This window comes from Ischnura elegans, chromosome 8 (assembly GCF_921293095.1).
Source record: "Ischnura elegans chromosome 8, ioIscEleg1.1, whole genome shotgun sequence".
Taxonomy (NCBI): Eukaryota; Metazoa; Arthropoda; class Insecta; order Odonata; family Coenagrionidae; genus Ischnura; species Ischnura elegans.
In genome coordinates this window covers 4,085,171-4,109,296 of record NC_060253.1, presented here as the reverse complement: position 1 = coordinate 4,109,296, position 24,126 = coordinate 4,085,171, and the positions used below count along the sequence as shown (strand labels likewise).

Genomic DNA, 24,126 nt, shown 5'->3' with positions numbered 1-24,126 from the left:
GAATCATTGTATGGACTCAAATGCATCACCCGTATCTTATGTTATTGTTTAAGTAGCACTGATGCCATAATATTGAAAAAGACATGATTAAATATGCACATGCATTAAAAATATCAGTACATTATTAAACATATTTTAAATATTTTTTGTCACTGCACATTGTTTTAAATTAAATATTGGAAAGAATTGGATCAAAAAATATATTTATTGCATCGATATCCTCCAAATATAAATTCCAATCTGCATACAGTAAAAATTTGTTAACAATTCCGTTACAGCTCAACTCAACTATTTTCATCCCTGAAAGTTTTGCTGTACAACATCAAGTCTTAATTAATAAAAACCATCACCCTGCTAATGATGCCCAACTACATATTTTAATTTCAGAGTCAAAAAGAAGCAGAAACATTGTACATGATTGCATATTATTCTAAATATATGTAATTGTAAAAGTTGAGCTCATCTTTAGTAAAAATACACAATCTTCCGAGATTCAAATGTTGCAATGGTCACATACGAGGTAGGTCCTACAAATGCATCACGTAGAAAAACATGTATTGAAATTTTAAATGCAGAACTCAAGATGAAAATTACCTCCAGGAGGTTGCATAATCAACATACTCAGATGTAAAAATAATGGAACACAAAAAATGTTTCCTTCCATCAAAATGCATGTGGCTTACCAAACTAACTAAATGACAGACAAATGTTCCAAAAGAAACCTTCAGATATCTTGAATACATCCAAGACATACCCATTCACTCTGACTAAAAGAGAACATAAAGTCGATCTAGAGTTACTCTAGCCTAATCCCTCTGTGCAATGTTTGCCTAGATTAAAAAAAGGATAACCTAACACAGCAAAGTACAATTTAAATGTTAACCATGCTTAGAGGAGCTGTTTATGGAATGACAACAACATAACAACCCTAACGTCTTCTCTGTACATAGAGAAGAATAGAAATGGCTACCATTGCAATAGCAACACTTCCCATGACTAGAGGTAAAGAGTAACCCATTTTTGCTACTTCACCTAAATGGGATAGGCCGGACGGAACTGAAGCCATGTATGAATCTCTTTGCTGTACCCTGGAAAAGTATTTCCCTAAATGAGGTCGATGTGGTATCCAAAACCTATGTTCCAAGCCTAAACATTTGAGTCTCTCCAATAAGGCAGCTAATGATATATCAGCCACAGTGAACTGTTCACAGCACAGCCACCAGTCAGATTTCTCTGTAAAGTACCAAGGATAAATGAAAGTACCAGATGCCGAGCATTAAGCATTTCAATTAAACAAATAAATGAAGAAGTTGAGAACCAATCACGGCTCTCTGACCGAGGCACAGGTGCAACATTCACCCTAGAAATACATATTGACCTTTGAACAGTGATATAATCTGGATCTCAAATTGCTTTATTCTAGACTAACTTGTCCAGAGGCATAGTAGAGCTAAAAATTGCTTTTTCTTCCTTAGAGAACTAAATATGGATTTAATGCCATAATCATACAGCCAATATGTACCTATTGCACCTAATGTTGCCCACCAGTAGTAAATTCAAGATCTCATCCTTTCATCTTTTACGTCAAACACTTGAATACATTAACTTTGCTTTCCACATGAAATCAAAAATAAGTACCCATTACTTAACACACAATTTTATGGTTTGTAATTTACGGCGCTTCCCAAATAGGACACATGAAAACCAACTATGGTGTTGAGTATGAAGGAGAAAAATGTTTATTGTACTTAGCAGCAAAGATTAGTCCAGAATAAGGCAGAAAGCTGGAGCAAATGAAACATGATCTGTCAAATTACGCTCCTCGTCATGAAAATAAACCCTCCTTGATAGAGAAAACAATAAAATTATCTTTCAAAGCGATGACAAAATTTTATAGGAAATCAAATCAAGATGTCGATTGGTATCAGTTCTAAAGGCATCTGTCGACAACTCCAGAGGATGATTTCAACATGAGGATGTGCCTCAGGAATATCAGTGCCCATCAACGTCTTAATTGGGATGGCACCTTATGAGTACCTTCTTCATTCCTTTCGATCGGGCTAGACAGCAATTTTCACGAGTATTGAAGCCTCCAAAAGATTTGCACAAATTGAACATAGTAAACAAAGTTACAGGTAAAGTCCATAACAGATGCCACCACAATGGAGCATCAGAGTAAATAGTTTCAGTATCATATAAATAGGATGATATCAATCATGAATAGGAGAGTTTGGGACCTTATGCAAGAGATTTTTCCACCCTACTTGGATATTTATGGTAGCACATCGTCTAGGATAGTTAAAAAAATTCCCTGAATACAAGTTAATTTTAAAACTAACGGATTTTCCTGATATAAAAGATCGTAATACCTTGGTCATGGCTCCCTAATTCCGTCTCCACTTCAGTCAACACAGAATCCACCGTATTCAGGACTTTAACGTATTCTTCTTTACTCGTGACAATTTTGTGCTTCTGTTCTTGGAATTCGGCTTTCTGAAGCAGTACCGCCTTGTGTTCCGGGTTCTTCTCAGCACATTCCTTCAACTTTTGACAGCTATTTTCATCTGCAGCTAAGAAAACACTTAAAATGAATCACCAAATATCGACAAAGACCAATTTCCTGATTAATGCACGTTTGAGTTTTACCCATCATCAGTTTCCTCACTGGCTTGATGAACGGTGGTTTCGGGTTATGACATAATTCTGGGTGATAAAATGAGCCCACGGTGATGATACCTGTAGGCAGCTGGTCCAAAATAGTGCGGAAGTGCATTACTTTCTGTCTAACTTCGGGTCCCATATCAAGTGGAACGAGACGACGAGAACCCCCTATACGATTGAAAACGTGAAATTACAGATGTTTCCTGATTATCAGTATAAGATTTCAAGCAAAATGCGTATCACCTACCATTACTAAAGTTATCCTCTAAGTACTCAATTATACGAGATGAATCGGGAATTATTTTTACGCCATCTTTCAGGACAGGCACTTCCCCACGAGGATTAATTTGCAAAAACCAAGGCTGATACTGTTCTCCCTTGCGAATCATTACGATATGTGACTTAAAATCCAGCTTTTTCTCATGAAGAGCCATGAGAACCTGCAATCAAGGCCACCTTTATTCGAAGAAAACATCAACCTTTTCCCTACAATTGTAATAAATAATTATGAATGCCACATTTTGTAAATCAGCAAACCTATGTAAGCACTGTCAGGTGAGCTGCACGGATATTGTTACCTTTTGGGAATAAAAAGAATAGTGGTAATAATACAAAAGTAGTCCATTTCCTTTTCCATTGTTACTACCCCCAACCTGATGAAGGTCATCACTGTCCCCAACTGCCATTTTTCTTTAACGTGAACTGTTTGTAAATTGATTGACTACTACGTGAGAATTTTTGTGCATAACATGACCCAGTTGTTTTTTCTGCTACTCTTAGACCATTTAAGTAAGTAGACGTGCCATTCGGGCGGAACGCTGTGGCCAACATCGCACGGCGGGGAAGTGAGTGGGATGAGGGAGCGTGACGTCACGGTTGGGACTGCAGGCGATATTCCGTATGCGCGCTTGAGATATTTTAACGCTCATTCGCTGCAAAGTCGCCGAAAAGTGACGATATTGGGCACGCAAAATGATTATACACTTAATAAATATATTTTTACGATGAACTAAGGCATTTTATAGCCTTGACTGTGCGCAAAAAGCTAAATAAATCAAGATAAAGCTAGAAGCGATCGTATTAAATAAATTGATTAAGAATGTCATATGTAAACATGGGCGTACCCAGCGAAGGCCAGGGGGAGCAGCTGTCCCCATAGAAGCAAAAATCGCAAAATGCTTTAAGCAAAATCAGTACTGAATTGGAACGAAAGTATTCAACAAATTTTCTTCAAACCAACGAAAAATGATATGAATTAGTATAAGTTAAGTAACTGAAATAAAACTATTTTTTCAAGGAAATGATCTCATAAACTAATAAAGCGCTGTTATAATGTCCTTCATTCATCTTTTCCATGCTAAAATGTCTCAACTTGGCTTGCCCCCCCCCCCCCCTCCTAGAACATGGCTTCCCCCCCTAGACCATACCTTTTCACCCCCTCTAGGTAAAAAGAAGGGGTCATGGCAAGTATCTCGTAATTTTTTCCGCAAAAACCAGTTTATTGCGATCTCGGTAATCTTCAATAAAAACTATTAAACAAATCGTTTTATTTATAAGCCCAGTACAATGAAGCCTAGATTAACGTATTTACACTGAAAATACGCATTTTGAAAAGTCCTACGTGAGATTAAAAAGAAGGCGTGGTGCAAAATCCCACGATATTTCACAAAGGGTGAAGGGAGGGGTCCATAAAAAGGCAAAATTATTTTTGAAATATTCCTTATTACTAGTAGATTAACATAACGGTGACATTCCTAGAAAATGAATATTAAGACTGTCCCAACGGTCGTGTGTCATTTTTGACCCGTAATTTTAGTAACTTTGCATCGAGCAATATTCATAAAAATTGGCACACTTATGGGGAAAGGTCCTAAGTTTTGTTGAGTTTAAGGAAAATTTTTACAATTTTGACCTTTTGACCTCGCAATGTGGGTCCAAACCAAAAATTTTAATTTGCGTTATGTGGTTTTAATGTAAAAAATCGAGATTGAAAAATGTCTAAATTTCATTGACCAAAAATGTCAATTCTTGGGTTTTCGGACACAAGAAACCCGAAAAAAACACTTAAATTTACGAAAATTCAACCGTTGACCCAGTAAGGTCACCGTCAAGGTCATAAGGGTGGCAAAAAGAATAGCATACCAACAAAGGTGTCGATCCATGGATTTTATAGGGCACCCAAGTCATTGATATTGTCCAAATACCCGTATTATTCACTAATTCACCTCCAAGGTTAATACGGAGGTCAAAGGCCGTAGAGGTAAACGTCCGGCCATCGTGACACCCAGGTTTCGAACCATATGTTTTCAAGGGTGCTAAAGTCGATTTTTCAGTTAATAGATCCGTATTGTTGATTTGTTGACCACCGAGGTCTCAATGGGGGTCAAAGGTCATAGAGTTAAATGTCTGGCCATCATGACAACCAACGTGTCAAACCATAGGTTTTGAAGGGTCCCAAAGTCGGTTACGCAGTTCATTCATCCGTGCAACAATTTATTTTGACCTCCGAAAGTCATAATGGGGGTCAAAGGTGATAGAGATTTTAGTCGACCGCTTTGACTTTCTGACCGCTTTTGATTCAGATATTTTAAACTTCATTCGCTACTTCGATTACCAAATTTTATCTCCCTCAATAACTTCAATAGCATTTAAAAAAAGGTGATTGTTTGTTTTTAAACTCTAGCTAAATTTGAGGATTCTTTTTCAAAACTCTCTTCTACAATTCTAGGACATTAAGCCTGATATAGAAAGTAGGAATTCATGGTGTGGTATAATTTAAAAATTCTATCTACAGCTGACGAAAGAGGTAACTAGCGCGTTTTACTGTAACCAAGTATTTTCTTATACGTGCGACTTCCGCATTTTCACAAAATTCGTTCAGCATTTAAAGACGCACAGTGTAATGTAGAAATAGAAATATATTTTAATGACAATATTTTCCACATCTGCGGGCAACAAAACAGCAGCTGTTTGAACGGCCTTATGTATCATGTGCGCTGCAAAACCGATTTGATAACTTGTGATGTACAGACCTTAGATCTGAAGGAATGACTATAAAAAATAGAATGGAAATACATCCTTCTGCTAATGCTAGTTTCTTTTCTTCGTTTTCATAAATTGTTTTTACTTAAAATTTCCGTATTTTGGAGGAAGATAGAGCAGTATTTAAATATCTTTTATGGTCTTGCGTCTCCAAGTGCTTCGAAATATCATACTGCCGTGAAAAATAGAAATTTATCCGTTACATTTCACACATTTGACAGAGTAATCGCGTCTGGATTTTTTTAATAAAATGAGATTCACTTCTTAGATGATCTTTGAATCCACATCCTCTTTTCTTACGTATTGTGACAAGAATATAAAAAATTAAATTATGTCGTAAATTGTTTAAAGAATTTAATTGAAAACTCTGTAAGTACATACGTACAAAATTACATAAAAATATTTAATAAGTTATTCAATATATTAAATATAATTGATTGTTATAAAGCAAATTTATTTTTTAAATTATTTTAATCCAATCCTCTCTTTCTTTCTAATTTTAAATATGTTAATAGGTATTATTTATTCCCAGAATTTTCCGTAGCGTACGTAAATCGTAGGTGTCACTTGCAAAGCCGGCGCTAGACCTTTTTCCACCATCGCAAAATATATATAACACGAGAGCTGTCTGCTAAGTAAAAAATTATGCATTTATGAAATAACTAAATTACTTACCTAAATAATATGAATGCTGATTTGTTGACATCCCTTTTTAGTAGCGCTAGCGCGCAGCTCAATTTGCATCGCATAATTGACCGTTTAAAAATTACTATATGCGAAGGCGTTGCCGCGTTACTTCGTGGACGACCGGCAAATTCTTTACACCATGACCCTTTTCCTCTCTAAAATTCCCCCGGTTACAACTTTTCTGCAAGATTTCATGTTTTTATAACGATGTTCCGAATGATGCTAGATCGCTAACGAGATAAGAAAAAAATCTGCGGAAGTTTACAAAGGGCTTTGTCTTCATTTTACTGCCACAATATTTTTTCGTCGCTGCCAATGACGAAAAAAACCACTGTTCATTAATTGTAAATTCACCAATCCAACCATGGCTGAGAGAATACTTCTCGTACATAACGCAATATATATTAGTACTTTTAATTGAAAAATCGCGAAGAAAATGGTCAAAATACCGCAGTGATACAGTGAATCCCCATTCGTTGCCATGCGCTACGACGATGAGCGTCCCAACCGTTACGTCACGCCCCTTTAAAAGTGGGTGGGGAAGGAAGGGAGCGGAGGGGAGATGTTGGCCACACGGCGAGACATGGGTAGGGGTGGGGAATGGCGGGTCTAGTTCTTATATGGTCTAAGCTGCTACTAGCGCCAGCATTGCCCAATCCCCAATCTGGTACAACAAAACACTAACGATGAACGCATTTTCAGTAAGTTGGCGGCATTTGAGTGTTGTAGTCAAGGCCCTTATATACTGGTTACTAATCTTCGGCTCAATGTTGTTGCCTTGACTGACGCTGCCACCCCTCAAACCCCTCCAGAGAAACTCTGGCGCACAGTGGCGCTACCACTAGGGGAAATATGGAACTAACTGCGGTCTCGGCGGCGGTTCGAAAGCAAATCGGGACGAGATGGAGTGATAAGAGTCGGATGTGGACGAATTATAGGAGGAACGATTAGATTAATTGAATAATTTCACCATGAAAATGCGCTATGGGCTGTAAATCACTAGTTTCTTAGTTTCGGCGGGTAAATAGGACCTAGTGAAGCCAAAGTAACAATAAATTTATCTGCATTAGGGTTTTACCTAACTCTCGGAATTTTCTGATTAAATGCTATGATCGAAGGCGGCGGCAGTTGGAAAAAAACATATAGGTACATTAAAAGGCATTTCTCCCGTTAACGGCCATTTTACACCGTGCACATAATTGCACAAACTGATGAATTTACTAAGGCGCTGTCAAAATAACATCGTGCAAAGCGATAAAGTGCTAGAACGAATACATGCAAGATGGTGAAATAGCCCCTATTCTAATTTCATTGAAATATCCGTGCAATTGCACGCCAGATGGTCATTGAAATATCCGTGCAATTGCACGCCAGATGGAGATAGAATAAGATCTCATGATGGCCACTGCTAGTCTTCTCTACAGAGTGAGTCAACACTTCCAATGGTCATTTTAACAAAACACAACAAAGAGTCACTCTCTCGTCGCCTAGGGTCCGGTCTCCCAGATGCCAACGCATGGTGAGGATATGATTGATCAGTTCACCTTACGCATGCTTATATAGGGTTATGTTATGCAAGCAGTTACATAACATACAGGGTGAATTCTGAAAGTGATGCAATTGAATAACCCGTGCCACCCCAATTGGTTGGAGTGGGATCAAACTACTTGGAGTAGGAGGAATGGACTCTAATCATTGTTGCAAGACCAATCTGATCGCTTTCTAAGCTATGGAAGGACGTAAGTTATTATAAACCCCCCCCTTGGCCGACCTTGTCAAGGAAAAAAATGGAATCAACAGTCGAGCAAAGTTTAAGTTTTATGCTAAATATCTTTAGGAAACGAAATAAGTTGTGAGGCTTCTAGCGACTCTGTTCTGCCCTACTCACAAGTTTTGAGGGAGTTAAAAGCCTTTACAATAATAATAATATGCCTTTATTCAGGCGAGGTTGAGACTATGAAGTCCCCTCTTCCACCTATTGAAGGGCTCCTTGCCACAACATGCTATGAATCCACACCCTGGTTCCTGGCCAAACACCAGATTCGTATGCTGCCTCACCTGTAGTCCGGAGGTCACCCCATCAGATATTTTTGTGCAAGTTAGGATTAAGGCAGCCCTGAAATGAACCCATTCTTCATCCATAGAAGAGATACAAACAGCCATGAAAAAGACCTTAAGAGAAGCCTCCGAAGAAACCTCCTTGGGCATGTACTCAGTCACAGCACAGTCGCTGGAAAAAAATGTGCAGAGGCCTAAAGACAGTACTTAATCAATTTCTTATTACTCTAAATTAATGACACAATATCCAGATCACAAAGGAAATATAGTTAATTATTAACCTATGCTATTTAATGTCTCTTTAGAAGTGCACCCTATAACATTTATTGAATTAGAAATATAGAGCGGCTGTAAAATATACAAGACCATTTCAATGCACTACTCTCCAGTGTTGGGAAAAATCTGAGAGAGTAAAAAATTCTCTCTTATCTTTTGGAAATAATCACTAGGATTACCTCTATCAGGAAAAAAAAACACCTTTTGAAGCTTACCAACATTTATTTCCGAGAAAAATTCATAAGCAAACATTTTCAGGTATACATTCTATCAAAAGGAAGTAAATTTCCACATCAATTCGTCAAACAACATCTCTCTATAATGTCATGAAACAGACAGCCATAAAAAGCATCAATTATTCTCCTGAAAACGGATTAAATAAAAGCTGACTGTAAGTTCTTCATTTGAATTCTAGTAGGAAACAGCCACCATAGGTCTTGAATATTGAAGTCCACTGATGAATCATCTTAAGTAACAGCCTTCAAGGAGTTTCACAGACATCATATTAGCTGATAGAACAAATAATAAAAAAGGATTAGTACAAGTATAAGGGCTAATAACAAAACCATGATAAGAAATTTAAAATAAAAAATGTCCAAAATTTAAGAAATTAGACCAAGGCATTTAAAACATATTAAGTCACAAAGAACACAAATATTAGTAATGTGAATGAGAGTAAATTATTGAATAAACTGAATAAGAATAGGAAAAAAATAAATATTCAGGCTTACAATTAGATAATGATCAATAAACAAAATTAGTTCACAAATTTGGCATTTAAAGTAATGATTTCTTAATGATTTTATAAATAATTAAATAGTCATCCATGAATTCCTAAAAGTCAAAATGTATAAAATTAATAGCATGAGCTAAAAAAATTGAGCCATCAGCATTAAACACTATCCCACTGAAAGCGCAAGTTTTATTAGAACACATTTCCCAAAACTACATCACATCAAATTATTTTCACAAGTTCATGGTTCACTGGTTTCATATACCAGTTTATCATGTGGAAATATGAACAATAATGAGTCCTTCTCTAGACTGTGAGAATGGAATTGAGAAGCAGGATAGATGCAGGTGAAATGTATCTCATGATCCAATATATAATAGATTTGCCAGTGATCATTTTAAAAACCTGGAATTTGCTAGAGATGAGAACATGGCCCATAAGGACATTGCCCCATCTCAATTCAATGCTAAGGTAAGCCCTCCTCTGGGGCAAATGTGCAGAAAACTCGGTTAAATAAATCAAGCCGGTGTCCCACAGTCAAATTTGCATCCAAATATTTGCCTCAATATGTTTGGAATAAAAATTTTGTTGCAAAAATTTGCATGCAATGGGACAGGGGTTCCCCACGATGGACCCTCATTTAGACCAAAAACAAACGAAAGACAATATTTATGTATACAAATTTGGAAGCTTTTGGAAGTGAAGTATTCTGTCTTTTTAGCAGTTGAAATCATCTGAACAGGCCTCTTGAACATTAAAGAGAAAGAAAACAGAAGGAATGCTGAACTTGGCGTTGGCTGGAAAGCGTTGGAGTAAGCGTGCTTAACATATTGGAGAAGGAGTTGCTCACTGATGTTCCTGTATATTACTGATATTAATTGACGATAAGTGAGGATATTTTCATGTCCCTTATAAGCAAGGTTGAGGGCAGAATAAAATGCCAGGATACAAACGTGAGGCAGTTTATTCCCGCAAGGAAAATGTTATTAATAAGTGATGGACATGGTCATTGAAATGTTATGAATTAATAGTGCTTTAATACCTAAAGTAAATCTTTTATTCTTTCCAAAACACCCCCTCCTTGTATTGTGAGTCTAAAAGGAAGGTTCCTTCTCATTAAACATGAACTCATTTACACATTACAGATTTCCTAGTTGAGAGTTTCCATCGCGTATTCCATACAGTATTTATGAAAAATACTCCACCGGTTTCGACCTTTTCAGGTCTTATCAAGAGGTGAACGATAATGAACATGACCTGAAAAGGTAGAAACCGGTTGGGTTTTTGATGCATACTGTATGGAATGCAACAAATTTTATTTTTGTGTCCATTATATATATTTATTAATTAATATGCTCATGCAGACGATAAATAACCTATGTGGCCTGTGTGTCAGCGTTTGGCGCTTCTCTTTTGTCAAAGGTCCAGTGATTGGTTGGTTTCATCCAATTGGATGAAAATTTAGAACCTGTCCTACCCATTTGGACAAAACCGTGTTTTGTACAAACCAAAGGACCAAAAGCCAGTTGGATGAAATTTTGACCGTGTGATAGGGTGTACGTCAGTTGTATCAAATTTTGATGCAAATTTGACCCTTGGACATCGGCTTCAAATAACTGTGGTGCCCTACTGTATATTCAGAGTGTATACGCTCACATTTATGAACTTTGATGGTTACTTTACTATGAACTGTGGATAGTGATGTGCTTGGTAGAGGCATCAATTCCGAATGGCTTAACAATAAATTCAAAAGGCTTCTGAGCAGGACAGTGAATAAAAAGTGATAAAAAATTGTCTTCATAGTGACAATTGGCCTAAAGAGTTAAGATTTTATGAGCTTATCCAACATGAATTGGGTGAAATTAATTAATTGTTAATTAGGGCCATTCCACCGTTATGTACGGGACATTTGTACTAATTTTTACAGCTTTAAAATATTACTTCTGCTCCTAATATTTTTTGTGTTTCATTGAAACAGCTATAAATTGTTAGGTGTAGACCTAAGCTATTTTTCAAGCTACAGTTCTGGCTTTAGCACTTTGTTGTAACTGTTGCAAGAAAAAATAAGTGCCTGTTACGTACGGGACAAGCTGAGTCAACCACTTGTTTGGCTCATGTTATGAAAAATGATATTTCAGCTCAATTAGAATTTTCATAATGCTGTGGTATTTTTTTTCATATAGCTTAAAAAGTATGCTTCAAGTACATATACTTAACATTATTAACAAATTTTTTTCAACTAAGTTACAATTTTTTCACCTTTTGTTACGTACGGGACATTGTACACTTCAGGCTAAAAGTTATTGAAAGCAGGCAGAGTTAACATGGTCAAAAACACATTTATCAGAAAAGGTTAATTACAATATAAGAAGATCATACGTTTATAAGCATTATTTTCTTGATCAATTAACTTGTATTTGCTTAGCTTAATTATAATACAATTAAGGTATAAAAAAATTGTACAGCTACTTTAATCTTGTTACCATGGTATTATTAAAAAAAACAAGGAGAAAGATACCAGAGTTCATAATTTAAGATCTTTACGGTTAAATTTTCCATCGTCTTTTTTTGTTCAACACTATAGGAGGAGAAATAGCTTTAATCACCTCTGTCTCTCTATTGTATACAATACAATCGGGCAGCGTTGGCCATTTATAATGTTCTGGGGACTGGTGGGTACCATCAGGGGTACAGCTAGGAATTAAGGCTAGAGGAGGTTTTAGGGGCGACTAATAATGGGGATCTGGGGGGTACGGAATACCTGCCAGGGCAAGCAGGAGGTACGGGGACCCTCCCCCAGAAATTTTTTAAGATAAATGGTTCAAAATGGGGAGTTTTACAGCTTTCTGAGGGATATTTTATTAATCCTTACACTTTTCTATAAGTAATATTAATCCAATTAACTAATTTAGATTTGGGGGGTGATTATGCCCCAAAAACCTCCCCCTCCCCTCGCTGCGCCACTAGGTACCATGACTGTAACTTACAGTTGCTTCTGTGAGACAATTTCTGTGATTTTGCCTCAAAATAAATTGCCATTATATTGCACTAGAACCCACTGACCTCTGAATTCTGTCTTCACTTCAACAAACAGGTCTAAATTCAAGTTGATATCTTTAAAATGTTTCTCTCCTGAAAAACTTTCATTTGTATTGCATATCACGTGAAAGCTAAGGATATCTGGTGCTGCTTGAACATTGTCTCAATGCTTTACTTTGATGATGGTATCATTTATATAATCTTCTACAGCATAATATGCCTTGAACAAACAAATATTGAACAACAATACAATAAAACTTGTCTTTGAACAAACTACTGAAGATTCTGATGCAAAATCCTTGGCAGATTGAATAGAGCATCATTTTCATCCTCACTACTCTTAACATTCAGTCAGTTCTCTAAAATTGCATTCAGGAGAACTGATGTGAGCTTGATTTTTTAGCTTAAGTTTGCCTGCTATTCACTGTCATTTTTTCCCTTTCATACTTTTTCTTTGTCGGTAATATTTTCTCTCCGCTTTTTTCTTAATTAATTTATCCTCTTACTTCTTTTTAAGAACCCATCATGATCACTTGCATTTAGTTTACTTCGCATTTTCTTTACTCTAGCAACAGCAGTTGCCTAAGGTTTTTCCACCACCATTTAAATTCTGAAAAAGCATTAAATTTCTTATCTTCAAAGTTTCAGGCATTACTCAGTGGTGCTTATGTAAACTTACTTAAATAAAAATACTTCATGTAGTCCACATTGTTTATTTTCTGACCTTGATTCCCTCCTAGTAATCAGTCACAAAAATAACATATGCTAACTCACGCACTGAAACATGTATTACGTGTTGGCTAAAGGCGACTGTAAATTCTAGTATCACCAAACATCTAATCGAGAACAACTATCCCAGTGATTTCACATCTGAGATCTACCACACACTGAGACAAAAGAAATTAAGTCCCCACTTTTTGTCATGAAGAACTGGAGATTATTGAGGTGACAAAATCAAATGAAACGCAGGAATTAAACAGTCATGATTTACCATTTCATTCACCTTACTTTTTCTAACCTTTTCTACCCGCCCTCTATGCACCTAAAATTTTACTTGTTCTTCTGTTTACTACAATGCATACTTTCAACCACAGCACCTACTCCTCTGCCACTTTGTCATTTCATGACATAAACTTAATACCTGGCCCTTCTATAAACCGATGCCAAACTCCCCAACCCTGAATGCCCAGAGCACAATTTTAAATTTAAATTACTGTAGGCCTAGACTTTTCTGGCCTAAATGTAAATAACGCTTCATTTTATGTTTTAGAATTAAATATTATCAAAATTTAGTAATGATATGACATAGTGAATTCATTTTTATGTATATTGCATATTATGTTGTGAAGTGTCCCGTACGTAACGTTACGTACGGGACAGAAAGAAATTGAACATTAGGGTATGTTTAAATTTTATTATTTTTTCACAACATCATAATTATTTAGTTTGACACAAAACCAGTTTAGAAAATTGTATTTTGAGTAGCTGTTTGTCAAGAAACTTTGTGAAAAAATAAATTTATATATTTTATGTTACGTACGGGACAAAGAAACAATCTACTTTTAAACACTGTATTTTACCATTATACTATCGCAAAATTAATATAATTTTGTGATAGAAACTCTTATACTGTACTTACTATATTTTGATATTATAATTACCAAGACACATAAAAATAGCATTTAGTCAAGCATTGATATGGCAACACAACCTATGAAAATGGCAATTTTTGAACAGCTGATGAAGAGACGACTTTGAACCTAGGTTACCTACATATTTAAACATATTTGACTAAAATTCCTAGTAAATACTCATAATATAACCTTATGAGAAGACAATCATGACACAATAAGTTAAATATAAAAAAATATTTTTATTTCCAAAAGTTACCTATTTTCATGGAATGGCCCATTCAGAGGGGCAAGAATAGTACATATTACCAAAAGTTCTCCAGGAGTGTAAGTCAAGTCGTAGTTCACAAAGGTCATATGGAGGTTGTTAGTATGAAGAAAATTTTAAGAACCAAGGTTTGGAGGAAAAGTATGCAAAAAGATGTTGGACAGTGGTGTAGATCCTGCCATGAATGTCAGTTAGTGGCTAGGAGTGACCCACTAGAACCAATAGTACGATCTGAATTGACATGTCAACCATTGTAAGTTTGTATTTCCTTGGCCCCTAACCATCAGGTGGCAATTTGTTGATAGTGTTAGATTTGCACAGTCCTTATTTGTCTAAAGGCTTGTTCGCACGGTATGGTTTGCTAAAATCTATTTCATCAGATAATGGACCGCCATTTAAAGATGCAGGGTTTCAGAGGTTTCTGAAAGATTTAAATATTATCCATCATTTTTCTACACCATATTGGCCCCGGGCAAATGGAGCGGTAGAATGCCAAAACAGGAACATTATGAAAAGATTAAGGATTGCTGGCGCATAAAAGATAAGTTGGATAGAGGAACTTCTGATATACCTATTGAGCCACTCCCCACTTGGTAACAGGTTGCCCACCAGCAGCGTTGTTTTTAGGATGCAAGATTTGGTAAAAAAATTCCTGATTTACAGTTATGTATGCAGGTGAACCTGATATTAGCTGTAATAATTAGAGACAGGGAGTTAATGTTGAAAGATGATGGTAAATTGTGTGCTCATTTAAACTGTCTTGCAAAGCCTAGTCTTGTGGAACCAGGAGATGTGGTGTTAATGAAACAAGCTTGGGAAAACAAACTATCCACTCCCTTTAGACAAGATCCTATGACCGTTATAGAATCTAATGGAAATTCGGAGTTGATATTATGATAATCAAGGGAAACCTCATAGAAGGAATACTTCTCATGCTAAACCATATCTTCAGAGGGAACAAGAGAATGGGAATAAGGAAGAGAACTACAATGAGCTAACACCAAGGGAGGATATAGTACAGTTGAGGACCAAAAATACGGAATCCAGAAATCCAAAAAAAAAAAACAGAAATCTGGAATGTTTGAAAATTCTTCTGCATAGGGTTTCGACTAGACACCTCGTGGCACCGGCCTCTGAGCCTTGTTCTGGGACGAGTGGGAAGTTAGCACACTCTGTAAACATACACTAACAACCTGGGCACTTAGGGATCTCAAATATCAAGCACAAGAGCCTGAACACATTTATAAATTAATTAATTAACAAAACATACCATGAAGACCAGAAATCCAGAAACCCTTTGGTCCCAAGCTTTCCGGATTTGAGGTCCTCAACTGTAGATGGAGGAAAGAATTTGCAACCTAATCCTGTGATGGCAGGAAACAATTACAGGAAAACAGGAGACTCTCCAGGAGAGATGAGGTCAATGAGAGAATGTAATAAATCTAGTTCTTTGCAGTATTATAAAATGTAGATCACTGAATAACTAGTATTTATTTATTTATTATTTATTTACTGAACACTCAGTATTTAACATGCACTGATTATTTAACATATGCCAAGCTTGTAAAAAGACTTTTGATTTATCTGGAATGAAGAATGTAATTTTGGTTTATAAGTGAATTGGTGTAGTAAGTATCAGGATTTGCATTTGTTTTTGTTCAAGACTTTACGTTTATGTAAGGGTAAGAATGTCTCTTAAAGGAGAAAAGGGATGTTGAGTCCTAAGGTTTGCCACCATGATGGCATGCTCAGAAGTTGGGAATGAGAGTTCCGGTGTAAGAGTGATGAACAATAAAGATGGCGAGATGTAAGGTGTGCTTACACATTGTTGTTACATACCTAATAGGTGATTGATCACCCAAGCTTGGTAGTACATATACCAACATTTATGTTATGCTTAATGATCTAAACTACCTAGGTAAACCTCCCACAGATGTTGGACATTGAAGTTGTAAAAATTATCCATAAAATAAAACTTGGGCTCATGTCACCTTACTTAAATTAATAAACAATAATAGTGATATTCATAAATATGAGAGCAAAATTTTCATATTACTTTTCTGAGTAAATCGGGACACAAACGTTCAAAAGAGCAAGCTCAGATCAGCCATCAATATATATTTACATATTTTCAAATTTACTCACATTGCTGGAAGGCGGCTGCATTTCTCTTGAGGACATACAGTATATTTGGATCTGAGGGTCTACATCATTCTTTGTATCTAAATGTTCGACTCCTCCAGACAGTATTATTAGGTTTCATCTCCCAAAATTACTTCACATTAAATAACATTCACAAAGTTTCATGCTTCACTGGTTTTATACATCAGTTAATCCTGGGGAAAAATAAAGAATAATTAGTTCTCAAAGCCACTTACAGATCCAACATCAAAATGCATTCATGTATTTTCAAATAGTAGCACGGCTAGACAGAAATTGTTCATGAAACATGCAGGATGTGCAAGGCTTGTCAGCAACTGGCTAGTTAGTAGGCCATTTATGACTTGGCAGGGAAAGATGGCCAATTTCTCTTGATTATCCAGATAATTTGCACTGAACCGAATCGATAAATCTCAGCAATTGTAGCAGCAGATCAAATTGATAAACCTCGACATCCAATTATTTCCACAAAATTTATTGCAAGGCATTTATTAAATAACTATTTCAATTTGTTAATTCACGCATCTGGGGCGGAATTCTGTACACCGTACCGACGATTGTCGGTGTCGGTAAGCCGGTCCTACCGATAAGTCTCGGTACGAGCGATTCAGGAGACACGTTTTACCGACGATTGTCGTTATCCCACCGACAGTTGTCGGTAAACCCGTCGGTACATACCGACGATTTCAAAACGCTCGGTAGGACCTACCGACAAATTTTTAGCAACATGGCGGACTTTTGTTTACACTTTTCGGCCTAAGCTGACGATTTTAAATCATAATCTACGACGCTAGTTCCGTGGAAGTGCTCTAATTGTATGTTATTTATAATAAAAATGATTGATTAAACACTTGAAACGTAAAATTTACATAGTGGGAGCAGTATTTAACTTAACCAATGTTACACGTATATTACATTATGCGTTCCAATAGCGTAAGGTATTTTACATTATAAATATTCCGTAATTTTAAGTATGTAACGTATTGCTTTGCTTTTAAATTACTCACAACAAGACACGATAGGTATCTATTGTTGATTCGTAAAGTTTGGATCCGAAATTAATTTATATTTTCAATAAAAACGAATGCCTATTGATGCACTTTCAATGAAATATATACGTGGACATTTCGTTCACTTTCATATTAACTTCAATACCCTATGTGAGCGTCTGAGAATGGGGTTTATAATGAAAATAACTCTCCTACCTTCGTAAGTACTCTTGAGATCATCAGACAGCAACGACGAAATAGAAAAAGCATATTGCTACTATATTTTAGAAGAATATGAATGGCATCACTTAACTCCTCTCACTCTTTGACGTCGTTACCGGTGCACAAAACTTCCCGTAAAATTAATGCTGAATTTACTTCACCATACTAACCAAACACCGTACGGGACTTCAAGATAGATTTTCATTATTACTATAAGAGCACTGAGTAGGTACGTACCGTGTATTCCATCGGTAGAAAGGGGCAAATAAAAAGAATGATTGCACGAAACAAGGAAACATTTAATGAATTATTCATCATAAAACTACAAAAATTTAATTTTAACACGAGAAAACCTTCATACTTCCAACGGTATATCACAAATTAACACTGATCAAGCATATTTAGTCAAAGTCATATCAACGCAAAGTTTGAAATAACACACAAATGGTATCAAAATGCAAAAGTTAACACTTCCAAATAGATAGCGTAAAGTATGTCACTCAAGTTCACAATCACAACACTTGACGCGATGATACTGATGATACCTTCCGTGACATCCGCGGAATCTCGGTGTTTTTCTCAACGAATGTATTTTAAATAGCCCAAAATGTGAATTGAAGCGACAAAAATGTTTTCTAATTAAATAATTTCCCTTGTGGAAGTATCGGACTTACGGCGAACAATGAGGAAAACGATGTAAACAAGCCGTGGCTCAAGATGAAGGTACATTGTTACAATACTAATAAAAATAATTTCGTCACTGCTAATCCCAAGAATACAATTATAATAAGCGTAGGTGAACAATTATGTAGCAGACAAAGTCCTCTTCAAGACAATTATACTTGAAAATTCCAATACATTGAGCACCTAATGTTGCCGGTGTTCTTCTATCAACGACCGTTGAATCCTTGAATATAAAGGCTTTTTTACTTGGGCTAGAAAAATCCGATGGTAAATACAGAAAAATCTCGGAATACAAGCCACATCGCACCAACGGGAGTAAGAAATTGTGTTCGCAGAGTGATTAAACATCGTAAAAATTTCACAAAGCAGTGATCAACTCTTTTTAACTTCTTCGCGGGCTGACGAATAACAGATGGCGTTTTCGGAGCCTCATTTGTTTAATGCAAACAAAGGAGAAATATGATTGGTCGAGGCGCCTAGCCTCGCGTGCGGGTGCCACTTTCGTACCGACAAAAGCATTACGTCACGAATTTGTCGGTTGCACCGACAATCTGTCGGTAGCGGGGTTTTGTGAATCACATTTCTATCGGTGCGACCGACGATCGTCGGTAGCTACCGACACCGACGATCGTCGGTATCCGTGTACAGAATTCCGCCCCAGGGGCGGAATTCTGTACACCGTACCGACGATTGTCGGTGTCGGTAAGCCGGTCCTACCGATAAGTCTCGGTACGAGCGATTCAGGAGACACGTTTTACCGACGATTGTCGTTATCCCACCGACAGTTGTCGGTAAACCCGTCGGTACATACCGACGATTTCAAAACGCTCGGTAGGACCTACCGACAAATTTTTAGCAACATGGCGGACTTTTGTTTACACTTTTCGGCCTAAGCTGACGATTTTAAATCATAATCTACGACGCTAGATCCGTGGAAGCGCTCTAATTGTATGTTATTTATAATAAAAATGATTGATTAAACACTTGAAACGTAAAATTTACATAGTGGGAGCAGTATTTAACTTTACCAATGTTACACGTATATTACATTATGCGTTCCAATAGCGTAAGGTATTTTACATTATAAATATTCCGTAATTTTAAGTATGTAACGTATTGCTTTGCTTTTAAATTACTCACAACAAGACACGATAGGTATCTATTGTTGATTCGTAAAGTTTGGATCCGAAATTAATTTATATTTTCAATAAAAACGAATGCCTATTGATGCACTTTCAATGAAATATATACGTGGACATTTCGTTCACTTTCATATTAACTTCAATACCCTATGTGAGCATCTGAGAATGGGGTTTATAATGAAAATAACTCTCCTACCTTCGTAAGTACTCTTGAGAGCATCAGACAGCAACGACGAAATAGAAAAAGCATATTGCTACTATATTTTAGAAGAATATAAATGGCATCACTTAACTCCTCTCACTCTTTGACGTCGTTACCGGTGCACAAAACTTCCCGTAAAATTACTCCTGAATTTACTTCACCATACTAACCAAACACCGTACGGGACTTCAAGATAGATTTTCATTATTACTTAAGAGCACTGATTGTGAGTAGGTACGTACCGTGTATACCATCGGTAGAAAGGGGCAAATAAAAAGAATGATTGCACGAAACAAGGAAACATTTAATGAATTATTCATCATAAAACTACAAAAATTTCATTTCAACACGAGAAAACCTTCATACTTTCAACGGTATATCACAAATTAACACTGATCAAGCATATTTAGTCAAAGTCATATCAACGCAAAGTTTGAAATAACACACAAATGGTATCAAAATGCAAAAGTTAACACTTCCAAATAGATAGCGTAAAGTATGTCACTCAAGTTCACAATCACAACACTTGACGCGATGATACCTTCCGTGACATCCGCGGAATCTCGATGTTTTTCTCAACGAATCTATTTTAAATAGCCCAAAATGTGAATTCAAGCGACAAAAATGTTTTCTAATTAAAGAATTACCCTTGTGGAAGTATCGGACTTACGGCGAACAATGAGGCAAACGATTTAAACAAGCCGTGGCTCAAGATGAAGCTACATTGTTACAATACTAATAAAAATAATTTCGTCACTGCTAATCCCAAGAATACAATTATAATAAGCGTAGGTGAACAATTATGTAGCAGACAAAGTCCTCTTCAAGACAATTATACTTGAAAATTCCAATACATTGAGCACCAAATGTTGCCGGTGTTCTTCTATCAACGACCGTTGAATCCTTGAATATAAAGGCTTTTTTACTTGGGCTAGAAAAAATCCGATAGTAAATACAGCAAAATCTCGGAATACAAGCCACATCGCAACAACGGGAGTAAGAAATTGTGTTCGCAGAGTGATTAAACATCGTAAGTATCTCACAAAGCATTGATCAACTCTTTTTAACTTCTTCGCGGGCTGACGAATAACAGATGGCGTTTTCGGAGCCTCATTTGTTTAATGCAAAGAAAGGAGAAATATGATTGGTCGAGGCGCCTAGCCTCGCGTGCGGGTGCCACTTTCGTACCGACAAAAGCAATACGTCACGAATTTGTCGGTTGCACCGACAATCTGTCGGTAGCGGCGTTTTGTGAATCACATTTCTATCGGTGCTACCGACGATCGTCGGTAGCTACCGACACCGACGATCGTCGGTATCCGTGTACAGAATTCCGGCCCAGGTCTTTAAAAGCTCCCGAGTAAAATAGTCATTGGTTCCGGTCATTGATTATAATTAATTGTAGTTCCCAAAATATCATATCATAGTAGAACGTAGAACACTTCGAAATGGCAGAGCAAAAATGAAGTTAATTACATTAAACGCAAAATCAACCAAAGGAAATTCTTGTGCGCGACATTGCGAGATACCTGTTACGCTTTATCTATGAATCCTACATAAAAAGTTAATGTTTGTCTGTGTCTGTCATACAAAAATCATCATATAAATGTGGTTTGTATCCGATCGAGCTAAAATAACGTAAAAGCATATTTATCGGTCGTTTAAATTGCAATGCATTTAAATTCTTAAAGACTATTAACCCTGCAAGGCACTAATATACGTTAAAAATAGAGGCCAAGATAGAGAAAAAATACACTTATTTGCGGTGTGTAGTAGGATACGATCGAGGAGTACTCCTCTCTGCTACCATGAACAAAACTTATGAACCTTGTGACGAAGAGAAATAAACAATAGCATTTTCACGCACAAAGGGCAACTTCAATGCACAAAGAATTACGCAAATTCTCTAACTCATCTCCGAGCTGCTCAAAATCAAAGGGCTTCTCAGCTAGTAATGTATATAAACAAGAAACCCAAACCAAAACATCAGGTCCATTCCAGATAAAAAAAACTTAAAAATAACTTTTCAAGAGTTGGATTCTACTTCCGATAGAGCAAAACAATGTTTAAAAAATATCAACTTTAGATGCGAATACTCACTGTGCCATGCGATGGACAGTAGGCGGCACACATTACTTACAAAATTAAAATTAACGTGTCCACCACATTCTGCCATCTTGGAATAAGGTCGACTAAAAATGTTGAGCGGGATAGGAGTTTCATTTTCGACAAATGCTGTAATATGGACACGCAGTTGAAACATTTGCATTGTTATTAAACTTAATTGCTAAGATTAGTGAGACTTCCGGCCTTCACCGTTATCATAACTTAGGTACCATGCACAAGAAACAACTTATTCAAAAATGCAATATGTAAACATTCAGTGTACTTACCGCCGCCTTCCACAAATGGGAGTTTATAATGCCCAGTTTGGAATTTTATTTCTTCTTAGCATTATATACCGACTTAAAACCACGCACAAAAACGATCCCTTGTCGTAAGCCATGGTGTTCACAGGTAAGTAAACGGGATCCCACTACGAGCGAGGGCACGGGATTTGTTTCAAGTCACTACTCCTGAACCATCGCTGACTTTTCTGAGCTAATAGCACCACTTTCTAGCCACAACACTCAGTATCGTACTGTCAAAAAATGAAACCTCCAGAAGGCCTCCTTACCACTGAAAAAATGGAAAAAAACACCACAAGTCAACGTTTTGCCTATCTTCGCCATGTTAATTTTCCTACAACTGGAAACCCTGTGCACCCTCGCGCTACCACTCGTTCAAAAGAGGAACTATTTGGTGTCGGAAGATTGAGACAACAGCGCCCTCTGCCGATTTCAATACGAACCTGTGGAACATTAGTAACCAGTATATAGGGGCCATGGTTGTAGTGTACAAAGTTGATGATACATCCTGTCGAATATGTTTATATTTTCTGGAGGCTCACACTATCAGTTGGCATCTCAGGTGGATATAAATTAAAATTACTGCATGCCTTTGCCCATTATTTCGTATGCCTTTATGAGGCTTAAGGCCTGGTTACACGGTACATTAACACGTACAAGTTAATGTACGTTTGCGTGAATGATTTTGGTGGACCGAAACGGAACATGTACGAATGCATGAACCAAATTAGAACAGGTTCTATTTTCCGTTCATGCATTCGCACAAGTTGGGTGGTTACACGGTGTATTTTGGCGTTCATTCTCGCGTACATACATTTAGACATTAACCCGTACGTGTTAATTTATCGTGTAACCAGGCCTTTATAGTGTCTTTAGTTTGGTATTACGAAGGAATTTTTGTGCTCCTTAATATTCTACTGGCATCCATTCCGTTTAATATCCGAAGACCTCACCCCTTAACGAAAGATACTAGAACGAGTCTCATTGTGGTCGACTCTCAACAGGAAGGGGAAATTGTAATGAAGCCGTATTAACCGCATAGCTTGGCCTGGCGACCAATGAGGCCTTGCAACGGTCTCGAGAATTTATTTCTGTGTTAAAAATAGGAACAGCCATTGGAGGCCTCATTCTAGATTCCGCCCGGGCCTCAGAGGTCATATATAGATCCCTGAATTGAAGTATGAAATAATGTTGGTGTAATCAGTGAATAATCTTTGATAGGTATCAATGTATTTGTGATCTGTAATAAGGCTCCTATATTGCTGCTCAAATTAGCTAAGGGAACCTAACAGCGATTGCATTCTTATTTAGCAGTCATACATGCTATTAACAACACAATATCTGGGTGGCATTGTGCTTCTCTTCAAATAATAACTGCATCCTGATTATATATGTTCTTCTTTCTTATTTGAGAGCCCATTTGAGCTGTTTTCATATTTCTTACAACCCACAGCATTTACCTAAAATATTTTCTTACCATATTTCACTTTTAAATGGTTTGCTGTCTTTAGCACTTCAAAGACAATAATATAGATTTCAAGGTGAAACATATTTTTTTCAATATTACTCTAACTATATTTTACCAATTTAATATCCCTTTTGTCCTTTTCTTAGCTTCTCCTCCCCTCACCTCTCACAACCCACTTATTTAAAAGTTTTCTCTGTACAGTCACAGAAACAAATATCTTACCACCCATGAGCCAAAAATTTTCTTAATACCAAAGTGTCATGTCTGCGAACCACACATCTCCACATCAGAGAACAAAGACCCTTTGCGATTTGGGATGGAGGACCTTTTCTTTGGTATTGTCAAAAAGGAATAACTCATCGAGGAAGGGAATTTGACCAGCAGAGTGACTTTTGTGATGGGGAATGCAGGAGTGTTGGCCTCAGAGCGAGCATGAATTCCTTGCAATCTTAGAGT

The 24,126-nt window shown here is 36.8% G+C and overlaps 1 protein-coding gene and 1 long non-coding RNA gene across 5 annotated transcripts; both read right to left on the bottom strand.

Moving 5' to 3' along the window:
• Positions 1-186: 186 nt before the first annotated feature.
• Positions 187-3,425, bottom strand: LOC124164038 (ganglioside-induced differentiation-associated protein 1). Of its 3 annotated transcripts, XM_046541204.1 has the most exons (6): positions 3,315-3,333; positions 3,199-3,239; positions 2,909-3,101; positions 2,647-2,829; positions 2,370-2,570; positions 187-1,233 (listed from the first exon to the last, which is right to left on the bottom strand). In XM_046541204.1, the coding sequence occupies exons 3-6, from the start codon at positions 3,093-3,095 to the stop codon at positions 929-931; spliced, it is 876 nt and encodes a 291-aa protein (XP_046397160.1). In that variant the 5' UTR covers positions 3,096-3,101; positions 3,199-3,239; positions 3,315-3,333; the 3' UTR covers positions 187-928. The 3 variants fall into 3 exon arrangements, with proteins under 3 accessions (XP_046397160.1, XP_046397158.1, XP_046397159.1); XM_046541202.1 differs by lacking the exon at positions 3,199-3,239 and having other exon boundaries at positions 3,240-3,425; XM_046541203.1 differs by lacking the exon at positions 3,199-3,239 and having other exon boundaries at positions 2,909-3,147; positions 3,240-3,331.
• A 4,997-nt stretch (positions 3,426-8,422) lies between these two features.
• On the bottom strand, positions 8,423-21,923 carry LOC124163929. 2 transcript variants are annotated; one of them, XR_006865881.1, is made up of 3 exons: positions 21,895-21,923; positions 16,541-16,731; positions 8,423-9,233 (listed from the first exon to the last, which is right to left on the bottom strand). It is a non-coding gene; the product is annotated as an uncharacterized LOC124163929 (long non-coding RNA). The 2 variants fall into 2 exon arrangements; XR_006865880.1 differs by lacking the exon at positions 21,895-21,923 and having other exon boundaries at positions 16,541-17,081.
• Positions 21,924-24,126: the final 2,203 nt, after the last annotated feature.

Excerpts from the sequence above, each read along its gene's own strand:
- LOC124164038 (XM_046541202.1), bottom strand. The coding sequence starts at position 3,347 with ATGGCAGTTGGGGACAGTGATGACCTTCATCAGGTTGGGGGTAGTAAC. Across the intron at positions 2,571-2,646 it reads AGTGAGGAAACTGATGATGG|CTGCAGATGAAAATAGCTGT; the intron begins GTAAAACTCAAA and ends GTGTTTTCTTAG. Across the intron at positions 1,234-2,369 it reads ATTAGGGAGCCATGACCAAG|AGAAATCTGACTGGTGGCTG; the intron begins GTATTACGATCT and ends GGTACTTTACAG.